The sequence below is a fragment of the Mustelus asterias genome, chromosome 3 (assembly GCF_964213995.1).
Source record: "Mustelus asterias chromosome 3, sMusAst1.hap1.1, whole genome shotgun sequence".
In the NCBI taxonomy this organism is placed as follows: Eukaryota; Metazoa; Chordata; class Chondrichthyes; order Carcharhiniformes; family Triakidae; genus Mustelus; species Mustelus asterias.
Genome location: NC_135803.1, coordinates 52,948,041 through 52,962,523, shown reverse-complemented (window position 1 = coordinate 52,962,523; position 14,483 = coordinate 52,948,041). Strand labels below are relative to the sequence as shown.

The window sequence follows — 14,483 nt, the reverse complement described above, 5'->3', positions numbered from 1 at the left end:
TGCATTTTCTCCCTGTATCTGCATGGGTTTCCTCCGGGTGCTCTGGTTTCCTCCCACAGTCCAAAGATGTGTGGATTAGTTTGATTGGCCATGCTAAATTGCCCCTTAGTGTCAGGGATCTAGGTCGGGTAAATGCGTAGGGTTACGGGGATAGGGCCTGGATGGGATTGTGGTCGGTGCAGACTCAATGGGCCGAATGGCCTCCTTCAGCACTGTAGGATCCTATGACTCAATTCAATTAAAAGTAGTTTATTTATTAGTCACATGTAAGGCTTACATTAACACTGCAATGAAGTTCCTGTGAAATTCCCCTAGTCGCCACACTCTGACATCTGTTCAGGTCAATGCACCTAACCAGCATATCTTTCAGACTGTGGGAGGAAACTGGAGCACCCGGAGGAAACCCACGCAGATGCAAGGAGAACTTGCAAACTCCACACAGATAGCAACCCAAGCCGGGAATCGAACCCGGGTCCCTGGTGCTGTGAGGCAGCAACTGGCTTTGAATAAGGAATGTATAACTATTTCTAATACAATTATTTTTTTTCAGGTCATTTGATGCTTTTTAATAATTTGCCCAATGGAGTAACATTTTTTCTGATTGGAGGTATGTCTTCATAGGGAGGCACTGCCTGGAATCAGTCTTCACATTGAGGTGTATAAAATTATGAAAGGCATAGATAGGGTGAACGGTGGGAAGCTTTTCCCCAGGTCGGTGGTGACGTTCACGAGGGGTCATAGGTTCAAGGTGAAGTGGGGGAGGTTTAACACAGATATCAGTAGGACATATTTTACACAGAGGGTGGTGGGGGCCTGGAATGCGCTGCCAGGTAAGGTGGTGGAGGTGGACACTTTGGGAACGTTTAAGACTTATCTAGATAGCCATATGAATGGAGTGGGAATGGAGGGATACAAAAGAATGGTCTAGTTTGGACCAGGGAGCGGCATGGGCTTGGAGGGCCAAAGGGCCTGTTCCTGTGCTGTTTTGTTCTTTGAGCACGGGAAGAGATTGGCATCAATTGATGAATGGGAGCCGGCTGTTGGCATTTGTTTCCTGTTAGGGAATAATCCAGGCTGCTTAAAGAAAAGGAACAAAGAATGATGGGAAAATAAAGAAAAGCTCAGGAAATCTGAAAATAGAACAAGTAGAAATAAGTTTCAAACATGTTGCAACCTTCTCCGTGTCGGGATATTTAAAATCTGTACCGTACAATGTAATTGTGCAGTCAGTTTTCCTGAAAGAATAGACTTGCGTTAATCTGGTGCCTCCGATGACCTCAGTGGGTCCCAGAGTGCTTTGCAGCAATTAAATACTCCTTGAAGTGATGTCACAGTTGTAATGTAGGAAACGTGGCAGCTAATTTGCACACAGCAAGGTCCAACAAATGGCTAATGGCCAGATAATCTGCTTTACTCTGCTTAGTTGAGGAATAAATATTGGTTAACAGGGTGAACATCATAGTCTTCTGGAGGTGACAAGAGCGTAAGAAATAGGAGCAGGAGTAGACAATATTGCTCAGTGAGACTGCTCCATTATTCAATGTAGCTTCACTGGAGTGGCAATAGGCATCAGATTGCCACTCCGTACCCAATGACTTATGGGATTTTTCTTCTGATCCTGCATCGCTTGACCTTCTGACTCAGGCCAGGTGAGATCGAGGCAGTACAGCTCATCCACAAGGCCCAGCATCAAAGTCCAGCTCCACTGAATTGAAGGATACCTCCCCTCCCTCCCCACTTTTTTACCAGGTAAGTAAAAGGGCCATTAAAATTGAGAGACCAGGGAGAAGGTGTTGAAGGTAAGTGGGTAGAATTTGGGAGATAGGGGGATCAGAGGTCTGGAAATTATGTTTGGGCCTTTAGGGAGGGGGGAGTGTTTGGTCCTGGGGGGGTTGGGAACAGGGGTTGGTGTAGTGGCAAGGGGAGAATCAGACCTCAGGGGGAGGTTCCCAGTACAGGATAATTGCCAAGTGGAAGTTTGCACTTCTGGGAAAATGCTATGCAAACCCTTACCCATGAAGTTCCAAGAAGGGTATACCAGCATATCTTTGGGCTACTCCAATCTGACGCTAGGAAGCTCGGAAGTTATGGCCCAATATGTTCATGGCTGATCTTGATCTTCACCTTAGCTAGCCTCCCCCCCACTCCACCGCCCCCCCCCCCCCCCCCCCCCCCACATTCCCCATATTTTTTGGTTCTCTGAGAAACCAAATATCTGTCCAACTCACCCTTAAATATATTCAATTAACAACCCTCTGAGGTAGAGAATTCCAATGATTCACAAAGCTGAGTGCAGAAATATCTCCTCATTTAATCCTAAATGATTGGTCCCATATTCTGCCATCTTGTTCTAGATTCCCCAGTCAGGGGAAACAATGGCTTGGATTGTCACAATCATGGAGAACCTTTCTGGAAGAGGTTGAAATAAGGAAGTCCTGACCTGAACAGAGCATGGTAAGGAAAAGGGTGGTGGGTGGGGAGGACATGGGTTGGCATCAGTTAGAACTAGGTTAGCATAGGGACTGTAATGGGCCATGAGCAGAGTGGCCTGCAGTGACAGGGAGGATATAAGAGGCCACAGTGGAAGGGAGAGGGGGTGGGCGGGGTGGGCAGGGAGGGCGGGGGGGGGGGGGGGGGTAATTGGATACGAGGGATGAGGGCTGTTTTAAGTTTTACTTTTTTGTTGAAACTTGATACAATGTCGGAGCATAGAGGCATTTCTTCCACCTCCGAACGCCGCAGCCCCCCCACACCCTATTCCAGGGTCATCAAGCCCGATTCCCAGACAACCCCGCCACCTCAGAACAAAAATCCCAACTTCCAGACTACTTTCTCCAAGGTTGGGCTCAGGGTGCCAGGAAATGTCCTGACTCAGGCACAAGAATAAACATTCAGACCTAAGTCTCAGTATCTATCCTGTCAAGCCCCCTCATGATCTTGAATGTTTCAATAAAAATCATGTCCAATTTTTCCAAACTTCAGAGAATATAGACCCAATTTATTCAGCCTTCCATGATATGACAACACAGTCATCTTAGGGGACAACCTAGTGAACCTTGGCTGTACTGCCTACAGTGCAAGTATATCTTTCCTTAAATGCAGTGGGAAAATTACAGAATATTCTAGGCATATTATCGCCTAAGTCCCATACAATTGTAGCAAGACTTGCTTATTCTTGTACTCCAATCTCCTTACAATAACAGCCAACATTCCATTTGCTTTCCAAATTGTTCGCAGTATCTGTTACTAACTTTCTGAGTGTACCCAAGTCTGAGTGTACCCAAGTCTCTCTGAACATCTACATTTACAAATTTCAAACCTTTTAAAAATAGTTTGCTTTTCTATCCTAATGATGAAAGTAAATAACGTCATAGAATCATAGAATCCCTACAGTGCAGAAGGAGGCCATTTGGCCCATTAAGTCTGCACCAACCACAATCCCACCCAGGTCCTATTCCATCACCCCATAACCCCATACATTTACACTAGCTAGTCCCCCTGACACTAAGGGGTGATTTAGCATGGCCAATCCACCTAACCTGCACATCTTTGGACTGTGGGAGAAAACAGGAGCACCCAGAGGAAAGACACGGGGAGAATGAGCAAACTCCATACAGGCAGTGACCCAAGCCGGGAATTGAATCCCGGTACCTGGCGCTGTGAGGCAGCAGTGCGAACCACTGTGCCACCATGCCAGGGACTTCCCCACAAAATACTCCACCTGCCATCTTGGTGTCTATTCAATTAATCTCCCCATATCTCTTTGCAGCCTCTTTATGTCCTCCTCACAGCTTGCATTCCCACATGACTTTGTACTGTCAGCAAACTTAGATGCATTACTCTATGTCTTTTCATCTATGTCATTGGATTCTAAAGGGTGGGAGGGTGTGGTGTATACACCAAGGAACTGAAGGAACTAGAGGAGTTTGTGTGGCAGCTAATTGTCATCTCCAACTCCAGGATAAATAGTGGCGAGTCAGGTGAGGATACAGGAAGGTGATGTAAAAAGCTGAGTGCACACACTGTCAAGAGGAGCATTAATTTGTGACAAAAAATCATTGTAATTTTCTTTTCCTCTCGCAGATGCCATGGGCACATCAGATGGCAATGTTGGCGGCGCGTTGGCTCCAGCATTGGAGATACCTAACGGGGGTCAGGATGGGGCAGAGGTCAGCACATCGTTCCAATGTGGCATGGTAGCTCCAGCAGAGGAGGGAGAGGCCTGTCAGCAGGGTGAGATGCCTGATTTTGAGGCGACGACTGATGACAGTCCAGTGCTAATACTAAGTCAGATGGTGCCCGAGCAGGGGTAGGCTGGTAACGGAGGGAGGGCACGCAGAACCTTCAGGAGGTGAGCAGTCTGCAGCTTTGGGAGCAGATGCTCCGCCATCTCCGTGACCACACGGGCAGGATGAGGCCCATACTGGTGGCGATGAAGACGCTGTGTCGCTCCTTGACCATTAATATCAGGATCAGTTACGAAGTCCTGAAAGCTATGAGTCCAATTCTCATTTGATTCTGCGAGCTTTGATTGATTTAAAGACAGCTTTTAGCCAGCATTTGCAAAGATATAATAAAGTTCATATCCGGCATCTGCAGTTTATTCAGCAGCAGAATGAGATTCTAAGGCAGCATTTGTAAGTATACAATGAGGTCATGAGTCAGCATAATGAGACTCTTTGACAAAGTCCATCTGTGTCTGAATCTTCTGACTAACATCAGCCCAGTGCAGAGCCCTCTGTTGCTGGGCATTCTGTAGTCATAGAGAGTCATAGAGGTTTACAGCATGGAAACAGGCCCTTCGGCCCAACTTGTCCATGCCGCCCTTTTTTTTAAACCCCTAAGTTAATCCCAATTGCCCGCATTTGGCCCATTTCCCTTTATACCCATTTTATCCAAGTAACTATCTAAATGCTTTTTAAAAGACAAAATTGTACTTGCCTCTACTACTACCTCTGACAGCTTGTTCCAGACATTCACCATCCTCTATGTGAAAACATTGCCGCTCTGGACACTTCTGTATCTCTCCCTTCTCACCTTTAACCTATGCCCTCTAGTTTTAGACTCCCCTACCTTTGGGAAAAGATATTGACTATCTAGCTGATCTATGCCCCTCATTATTTTATAGACGTCTATAAGGTCACTCCTCAGCCTTCTATGTTCCAGAGAAAAAAGTGCCAGTCTATCCAGCCTCTCCTTATAACTCAAACCATCAAGTCCCGGTAGCATCCTAGTAAATCTTTTCTGCACTCTTTCTAGTTTAATAATATCATAGAACATAGAACAGTACAGCACAGAACAGGCCCTTCGGCCCACGATGTTGTGCCGAGCTTTATCTGAAACCAAGATCAAGCTATCCCACTCCCTATCATCCTGGTGTGCTCCATGTGCCTATCCAATAACCGCTTAAATGTTCCTAAAGTGTCTGACTCCACTATCACTGCAGGTAGTCCATTCCACACCCCAACCACTCTCTGCGTAAAGAACCTACCTCTGATATCCTTCCTGTATCTCCCACCACGAAGCCTATAGTTACGCCCCCTTGTAATAGCTCCATCCACCCGAGGAAATAGTCTTTGAACGTTCACTCTATCTATCCCCTTCATCATTCTATAAACCTCTATTAAGTCTCCCCTCAGCCTCCTCCACTCCAGAGAGAACAGCCCTAGCTCCCTCAACCTTTCCTCATAAGACCTACCCTCCAAACCAGGCAGCATCCTGGTAAATCTCCTCTGCACTCTTTCCAGCGCTTTCACATCCTTCTTACAGTGAGGTGACCAGAACTGCACACAATATTCCAAATGTGGTCTCACCAAGGTCCTGTACAGTTGCAGCATAACCCCACGGCTCTTAAACTCCAACCCCCTGTTAATAAAAGCTAACACACTATAGGCCTTCTTCACAGCTCTATCCACTTGAGTGGCAACCTTTAGAGATCTGTGGATATGGACCCCAAGATCTCTCTGTTCCTCCGCAGTCTTCAGAACCCTACCTTTGACCTTGTAATCCACATTTAAATTAGTCCTACCAAAATGAATCACCTCACATTTATCAGGGTTAAACTCCATTTGCCATTTTTCAGCCCAGCTTTGCATCCTATCTATGTCTCTTTGCAGCCTACAACACCCCTCCACCTCATCCACTACTCCACCAATCTTGGTGTCATCAGCAAATTTACTGATCCACCCTTCAGCCCCCTCCTCCAAGTCATTAATAAAAATCACAAAGAGCAGAGGACCAAGCACTGATCCCTGTGGCACTCTGCTAGCAACCTGCCTCCAATCAGAAAATTTTCCATCGACCACCACCCTCTGTCTTCGATCAGACAGCCAGTTACCTATCCAATCGGCCAACTTTCCCTCTATCCCACACCTCCTCACTTTCATCATAAGCCGACCATGGGGGACCTTATCAAATGCCTTACTAAAATCCATGTATATGACATCAACTGCCCTACCTTCATCAACACACTTAGTTACCTCCTCAAAAAATTCTATCAAATTTGTGAGGCACGACTTGCCCTTCACGAATCCGTGCTGACTATCCCGGATTAATCCGCATCTTTCTAAATGGTCGTAAATCCCATCCCTAAGGACCTTTTCCATCAATTTACCAACCACCGAAGTAAGACTAACCAGTCTATAATTACCAGGGTCATTTCTATTCCCTTTCTTAAATAGAGGAACAACATTCGCCATTCTCCAGTCCTCTGGCACCATCCCTGTGGACAGCGAGGACCCAAAGATCAAAGCCAAAGGCTCTGCAATCTCATCCCTTGCCTCCCAAAGAATCCTAGGATACATTTCATCAGGCCCAGGGGACTTATCGACCTTCAGTTTATTCAAAACTGCCAGGACATCCTCCCTCCGAGCATCTATTTCTTCCAGCCTATTAGCCTGTAACACCTTCTCTTCCTCAAAAACATGGCCCCTCTCCTTGGTGAACACTGAAGAAAAGTATTCATTCATCACCTCGCCTATCTCTACTGACTCCATACACAAGTTCCCACTACTGTCCTTGACCGGCCCTAACCTCACCCTGGTCATTCTTTTATTCCTCACATAAGAGTAAAAAGCCTTGGGGTTTTCCTTGATCCGACCCGCCAAGGACTTCTCATGTCCCCTCCTAGCTCTCCTAAGCCCCTTTTTCAGCTCATTCCTTGCTAACTTGTAACTCTCAATCGAGCCATCTGAACCTTGTTTCCTCATCCCTACATAAGCTTCCCTCTTCCTTTTCACAAGACATTCCACCTCTTTCGTGAACCATGGTTCCCTCACTCGGCCATTTCCTCCCTGCCTGACAGGGACATACCTATCAAGGACACCCAGTATTTGTTCCTTGAAAAAGTTCCACTTTTCATTAATTCCTTTCTCTGACAGTTTCTGTTCCCAACTTATGCCCCCTAATTCTTGCCTAATCGCATCATAATTACCTCTCCCCCAATTGTAAACCTTGCCCTGCCGTACGGCCCTATCCCTCTCCATTGCAATAACAAAAGACACCGAATTGTGGTCACTATCTCCAAAGTGCTCTCCCACAACCAAATCTAACACTTGGCCCGGTTCATTTCCCAGTACCAAATCCAATGTGACCTCACCTCTTGTCGGCCTATCCACATATTGTGTCAGGAAACCCTCCTGCACACACTGCACAAAAACTGCCCCATCCGAACTATTTGACCTACAAAGGTTCCAATCAATATTTGGAAAGTTAAAGTCCCCCATGACAACTACCCTGTGACCCCCACACATATCCATAATCTGCTTAGCAATTTCTTCCTCCACATCTCGATTACTATTTGGGGGCCTATAGTAAACTCCTAACAACGTGACCGCTCCTTTCCTATTTCTAACCTCAGCCCATATTACCTCAGTGTGCAGATCCCCCTCATATCCTTTCTATAATAGGATGACCAGAACTGCACACAGTATTCCAAGTGTGGCCTTACCAATGTCTTGTACAACTTCAACAAGACGTCCCAACTCCTGTATTCAATGTTCTGACCGATGAAACCAAGCATGCCAAATGCCTTCTTCACCATTCTGTCCACCTGCGACTCCACTTTCAAGGAGCTATGAACATGTACCCCTCGATCTCTTTGTTCTGTAACTCTCCCCAGTGCCCTACCATTAACTGAGTAAGTCCTGCCCTGGTTCAATCTACCAAAATGCATCACCTCGCATTTCTCTAAATTAAACTCTGTCTGCCATTCGTTAGCCCACTGGCCCAATTGATCAAGATCCTGTTGCAATCGGAGATAACTTTCTTCATTGCCTACACCTAGTGCCGACACCTTCTGCCCAATGCAGAGAAACCTGCTGCTGGGCATGCCTCTGACACACAAGATGTCACATCACGGGGACAGGGGAAATGCCAAAGGAATTAGGGTCCACCCCTCCAACACTGTCTCCTCTACCTCATTTCCCCACCCCTTTTTATCTTGAGCGATATTTTGTCTGTATTTTCATTGCTTTGTGTTTCTTATTTATTGTTATATTGGGCACTAGTTTGACTGCACATGGTGTTCTGTTACATTTATAATTTATGATATTTATTAGTATATTTATGCCTTTATTTAAATAAAAGCATAATTATGTTCCACTTCAGATTGTTGTTTTGAGTTATTTTATTCATTAATAGCTTTCTTTCATTTAGGTATTCAGTGTTTTGATGCTCAAATAACACCTTTGCAGTAGTTTTTGTAAAGTTTTATTTTAAAAAAGATTATTCATAAAAATAGAAAAAGATACAAATCTTAAATATCTGAGAACATAATCATAGAATCATAGAATCCTACAGTGCAGAAGGAAGCCATTTGGCCCATTGAGTCTGCACTAACCACAATCCCACCCAGGCACTATCCCCACAACACCATGCATTTACACTAGCTAGACCCCTGACACTAAGGGGCAATTCAGCATGGCCAATCCACCTAACCTGCACATCTTTGGACTGTGGGAGGAAACTGGAGCACCCGGAGGGAACCCACACAGACACGGAGAGAACGTGGAAACTCCACACAGACTGTGACTCAAGCCGGGAATTGAATCCAGGTCCCTGGCACTGTGAGGCAGCAGTGCTAACCACTATGCCACCGTGCCACCCTTTTACTTAAATCTTTTAATCTTAATCTTTGACTTAGACCGCTGAGCTTTGAAATCTTCAACAGTATCTACCTCAAACGTTTTCAAGTGTTTTGAATGAAAGCAATTTGTTTAACTTCAAAGCAATAGTTCTCTTGTCTTATTTTGCAAGGGAAGGAGGGAGAGACGGGAAGGGAATTCACAGAGCGAAATTTCCAAAAGCAGCAGCAACCATTTAAAAACTGTAGCCCTGAGACCTCATGTACTCCATGAGGCCAGTCTGTTACTGGCTCCATATTGTGCTCCTCCAACTGCTCCATTTCTGGTGCTAAATCATCTTCAGAGTGAAGAGTCAGCCCTTCCAGGGCAAAGTTGTGCAATGCATAACATAGTGTTACAATCTTGAAAACTCCCACAGGTGAGTTTTGCAAAGTGCCCCTGACCAGTGCAGTCAATGGACTTTTAAAGCCCTACTGTCCTCTCCATCCCATGCCACATGAGCATGGTTTTATCCCTCCTGTGCTTCATTATTCCCCTGAAATGGTGCCATAAGCCACATTCTCTATGGACATTCCTTATCACCCGGTATCCATTCTGTAATTCCTGGTGATGTGATCATGGTCCGGTGCAGCCTCGAGTTCGTCACAATGAATGAATCATGGGCGCTTCTCCAATTATCTGCATTCACATTGAGGATCTTCATTTGGACATCACACACTCTGTTTTCTCTCTCCCTACAGATGCTGCCAGACCTGCTGAATTTTTCCAGCATTCTCTAGTTTGTTTCAGGTTCCAGCATCCGTAGTATTTTCCTAATTTAAAACTTACTTCAATATTTGTTTTGCTATGATTTTCATTTGTGACCCCCCCCCCCCTCGCTAACGCCCTCCTGAACTCAATCGCTTATGGTGTAGCCTGGACCTCAGGGGCAACATGGTGGCACAGTGGTTATCCTGCTGCCTCACAGTGCCAGGGACTCAGGTTCGATTCCCGGCTTGGTCACTGTCTGTGTGGAGTCTGCACATTCTCCCCGTGTCTGCATGGGATTCCTCCGGGTGCTTTGGTTTCCTCCCACAGTTCGAAAGACATGTTGGTTAGGTGCCATTGGCCATCCTAAATACTCCCTCAGTGTACCCAAACCGACAGGCGACTGGGGGATTTTCACAGTAACTTCATTGCCTTGTTAATGCAAGCCTACTTGTGACACTAATAAATAAACTTAAACAGTATCACTCTTATTTCTTTACCCCGTATCCAACTGGCCATTGGTCATACGCCTAATCATTGAGCCAAACAGTTGATTCACAATGGGGCACGTTTCAGAGACCAAACAGCTCGTGAAGCAGTCAGCCTGCACACACGAAATGTGGGCAGTCACAGGATTAGTTTCAGCACATTGCGTCACGCAGATCGCTCATGCTGCCGTTCAAGCCCTTGCCTGATCATCCCCATCTTTATCCTGGGAATATCGATGCCTTGACATTAGTGCGCTCAGCAAAGTCACTGAACCTGGAGCTGCTTGGCTCCACACCAAGGGAGGCGGTGCACTTTACTCAAGGGAGCATCAGGGATTCATTACATATCAGACTTTCCACATTTTAAATAAACACAGACAAATGATCTGAAGATCAGATAATTTTAATCCAACCCAGTAATAAATATTTACAAATGCTGTGCAGTTTCACCTATTTACATGATTTACAAATTAATTTAAAATTAATAGAAGACTTTGTGGAAATTCTGACAGACTCCTACGTCAATTTCAGCTGGAATGTTTTACAGTTTTCAAGTACTTCCAGGCTGATTGCCAGTGAAGATTTTAGAGCCGCTTCCAACAGAACTTTTGCCCATTCGCCGTCTTAAGTAAAACATGCATTTACCCCTTCGGTGCACGATAGTGCTGTGCTGCACCCTCTAATGTATTGAATATTCTACTTCTTGCTTATTTTGCAGATAAAGGAATATCATTCATGGATTACTAATTTAAAAATAGTCATTATCACCGACCCTAAAATATTAACTATCTGTTGAGCAGCAATGCCGAGTTACGCTGGGATGTGAGAATATGCATAATATACACTGTCTATTTTATATGTCAGTAGTGCACACGTTTGAAAATCGTGTCCAATAAGATGGTCCACAAACGTGCATTTGCAAAAGCAACTTCCAATTTCTTTGCAAAGTGGAAACGTATTGCAAAAATCCAGAACTCTCACATCTTTGTGTGGTTGTGTGTGTATGGGAGTTTGTATATGTGTGTGTGTACGGGGTTTGTGTGTGTATGGATGTGTGTGTTAAAGTGTGTGTATGTGAATGTTTATGTATGCGTATGTGAATGTGTGTCTTTGCGTGGGGGGTTTTGTGTGTATGTGTGTGTGGGTTTGCGTGTGTGAGAGAGACTGTATATGCGTGGGTTTATGTGTGTGTGTGTATGTGTGTGAACGTGTGTATGTGTGGGGTTGTGTATGTGTATGTGGCTGTCTGTGTGTATATGTTTGTGTGTGGATATGGGTTTATGTGCATGGATTTGTGTGTGTGTGAATGCATGTGTGAGCGGGTTTGTGTGGGGGGTTGTGTGTGTGGGGGGATTGTGTTTATGTGTTTCTGTGTGTGGGTATGGATTTGTGTGTGGGTTTGTGTGGTGGGGGGTTGTGTGTGTGTTTCTGTGTGTGTATGTGGTTCTGTGTGTATGAATGGGTTTGTGTGGGGGGTTGTGTGTGGTGGGGGGGATTGCGCGTGTATGTGTTTCTGTGTGTGCATGGGTTTGTGTGGGGGGTTGTGTGTATGTGTGGGTATGGGTTTGTGTGTGTGTTTGTGTGTGGGTATGGGTTTGTGACTGTTTGTGTGTGTGTGTGTGTGTGTGTGGGGGGGGGGGGGGGGGGTGTATACAATGGGATCTCGAACTGAATGCTGAATAATTCGAGCAACTGACGTACGATTGGGTTTGGTCACCATCGATCCAGTCCAGCCAACATCACGGCTTTTGGTGACTATCCGCCGTTCAAACTCACTTTAGTCACGCATTGCGTTCTGAGAAGTCCACCTTTCAATGGTTTTAGCAAGGGTTTTCAGTTGGCGTGTGAGTGCTGCGCTCACTGCTGTCGGACACATCACTGAGCAGGTTTTCAGTTCCGTTCGCCTCTTCCTCCACGGCCACATGGATGTCTTGTGCTGCCTCCGAGCTCCCGCTGCTCTCCATAGTGCACATGGCGCAAGAGAAAGCGGGCACCACGCTCTCCGGCAAGGCGCTGAACACCAGGGGCGTGTTCACCGCCTTCAGTCCAGCCCACTCCCCTCTGTCAGCATACAGGAACAGCGTGTCATCTTTCCGCTCGTGTCTCTTTGATTTGATATAGCCTAGCACTATCCCCAGCAGAAAGACTCCATAGAAAGACATGACGATTAAAATGTACAGATACTCGTTGTCTTCCGATTCACTTGCAGTCTCCGCCGCCTGACTGTGTGTCTCAGCGAAGTTGGTCTCATTTAAATGACCCATCTTTGAAATTCAATTTCCTTCACAGAATGAGTCTGGCAAAGAAGGAATTAACACGTCAGTCCAGAGCAAAGGTTAAAATGCATATATTAAAAACCGTGCCAACGTTAAAAGGGTTTCAGAGACCATTTTTGAATTTTCTACTTAAAATTAGCAAACTATAATCTGAAGTGCTATAGTCTGGGTAGAGTAAGAAGTCTCACAACACCAGGTGCTACCAAATAACTTTAACCGGGTGTTGTGAGACTTCTTACTGTGCCCACCCCAGTCCAACGCCGGCATCTACATCATAGTCTGGGTAGGAATTGCAATCATACTTGCAGTATATTCTGTTTAAAGCACCTTAGAAGGTAATTACTCACCACAGGTTATAAAAAGGTGTCACTAAGTCTTCAGAGAAATGTTGAAGTTACTTAAGAATTCATGGAGCTACCGTTTATAAACGTCAGTTAACTGGCGCCCAGTAATCTGTCTCCGTTTACTGCCTGTGCGAACTGCAGAGCTTTATATAGGCTTCACTGTGCACCATCACGTGCTGAGAAAAGTTCACAAGAAGATGTAGAGCCGGATCCAACTTTTTTTTTTCTTGGGGTCAGGCTGGGGGAGGGCGAGCCGAATTCTTGACAAGAGTGGGAGAAAAGCAAAAAGGTTGTGAGGGATTTCGTGACGTTTGCTCTCTCGCGTGAACGCTACCCTCAAATGAAGTTCAATAAAAATAAGAAAGAGAATGAACTGACTGAAAATGAACAAACTTTTTTTCAATCCCTCTAACCTCGCCCCAGATAGACAAGAGGCAGAAAGAAGCAAGCCCCATCACTGACAATCAGCCAGCTCCAATAATGGTGATGGGGAATTTCCATCCCTACAAAACAGTCAAATCTGCAAATAACTTGTACACAATCTTAAAGCTCATTTCGCTTTTCGGGCAAAATATATCGCTGATGTGATGAGACAGGTTTGTTTGTCTATTCCGTTTCCAGTGGGGAGTACGCAATACCCCTTCAGCACATCTAAAACTCCATTAGAAACGATAACATTTACACGGTGAGTCCTGGGCTGTTGCTTTACGTTGGGCAGGGGGGAAGAAAGAGGGTTTTAAACAAAATCATCACCAGAAAGTTTCTCAGAGTGGCGTTATAACCCAAATATACCTAACAGTCGCCTCTTCACTCCATTTCCCCATGTAAAAATCTAGAACTGTGCATGAAGGAGTTTCTACAAAATGTGCATCAGATGTTGTGATAATCTAGCAAACGTTTCCCTTGGGTTATGAGCGCCCTGGGAGGCTGTAAAGCGAGGTTCTTAGGACACCGACATTCTAATTGCATTCAAAGGTCAAGTCGTCCTTGAAACAATTTTTTTGTTAGTGGTACAAGGGACGTCATCACGGTTATGTTATTATTTGGGAGAGTATTGCTTGTAAACTGAATCTTGACCCAGGAACACATGTACATGCACTTAAATGTCTCATTTGTGCAGTGTGCAACCGACGTGTGGAGCTTCACATTTTGCGCTTCAAGTGTTACGTGTGTTGGGAAGGGGATCTTCACACTGCAATTAACGGTTTGTGTGCCAAAATCCAACAAAGTAGATACTGCTGGAATTCACGTCGATTGGAAAGAAAATAGTCCCAACCACAATAAAATAATAACGTTTGCAAGAAAAGCAAGTTTGACTTTTATACATTTTGAGTTTCTCTGTGTTTTGAAACTTGTTATGCAGTTATGAATTTCACAGTAAATAAACTTGAATACAGTAGCATGGTTTGTTATTATGGCAATATAGTGCAATTGATCATCATTAGATGTATACTACACACCCTCGTTTATCTCTTCGAGAATATGTCCATTTTTTACCGACATTTGTGTTGCTGTCTCCTGTTCATAGAACCATATAATCTCTAC

At 45.1% G+C, this 14,483-nt stretch overlaps 1 protein-coding gene across 1 annotated transcript; it reads right to left on the bottom strand.

The window, feature by feature from the left end:
• Window positions 1-10,733: 10,733 nt before the first annotated feature.
• Window positions 10,734-13,072, bottom strand: kcne4 (potassium voltage-gated channel, Isk-related family, member 4). The gene is made up of 2 exons (XM_078202451.1): window positions 12,942-13,072; window positions 10,734-12,614 (listed from the first exon to the last, which is right to left on the bottom strand). Exon 2 carries the CDS (start codon window positions 12,580-12,582, stop codon window positions 12,139-12,141), a length of 444 nt encoding a protein of 147 aa, XP_078058577.1. The 5' UTR covers window positions 12,583-12,614; window positions 12,942-13,072; the 3' UTR covers window positions 10,734-12,138.
• Between the last annotated feature and the right edge of the window lie 1,411 nt (window positions 13,073-14,483).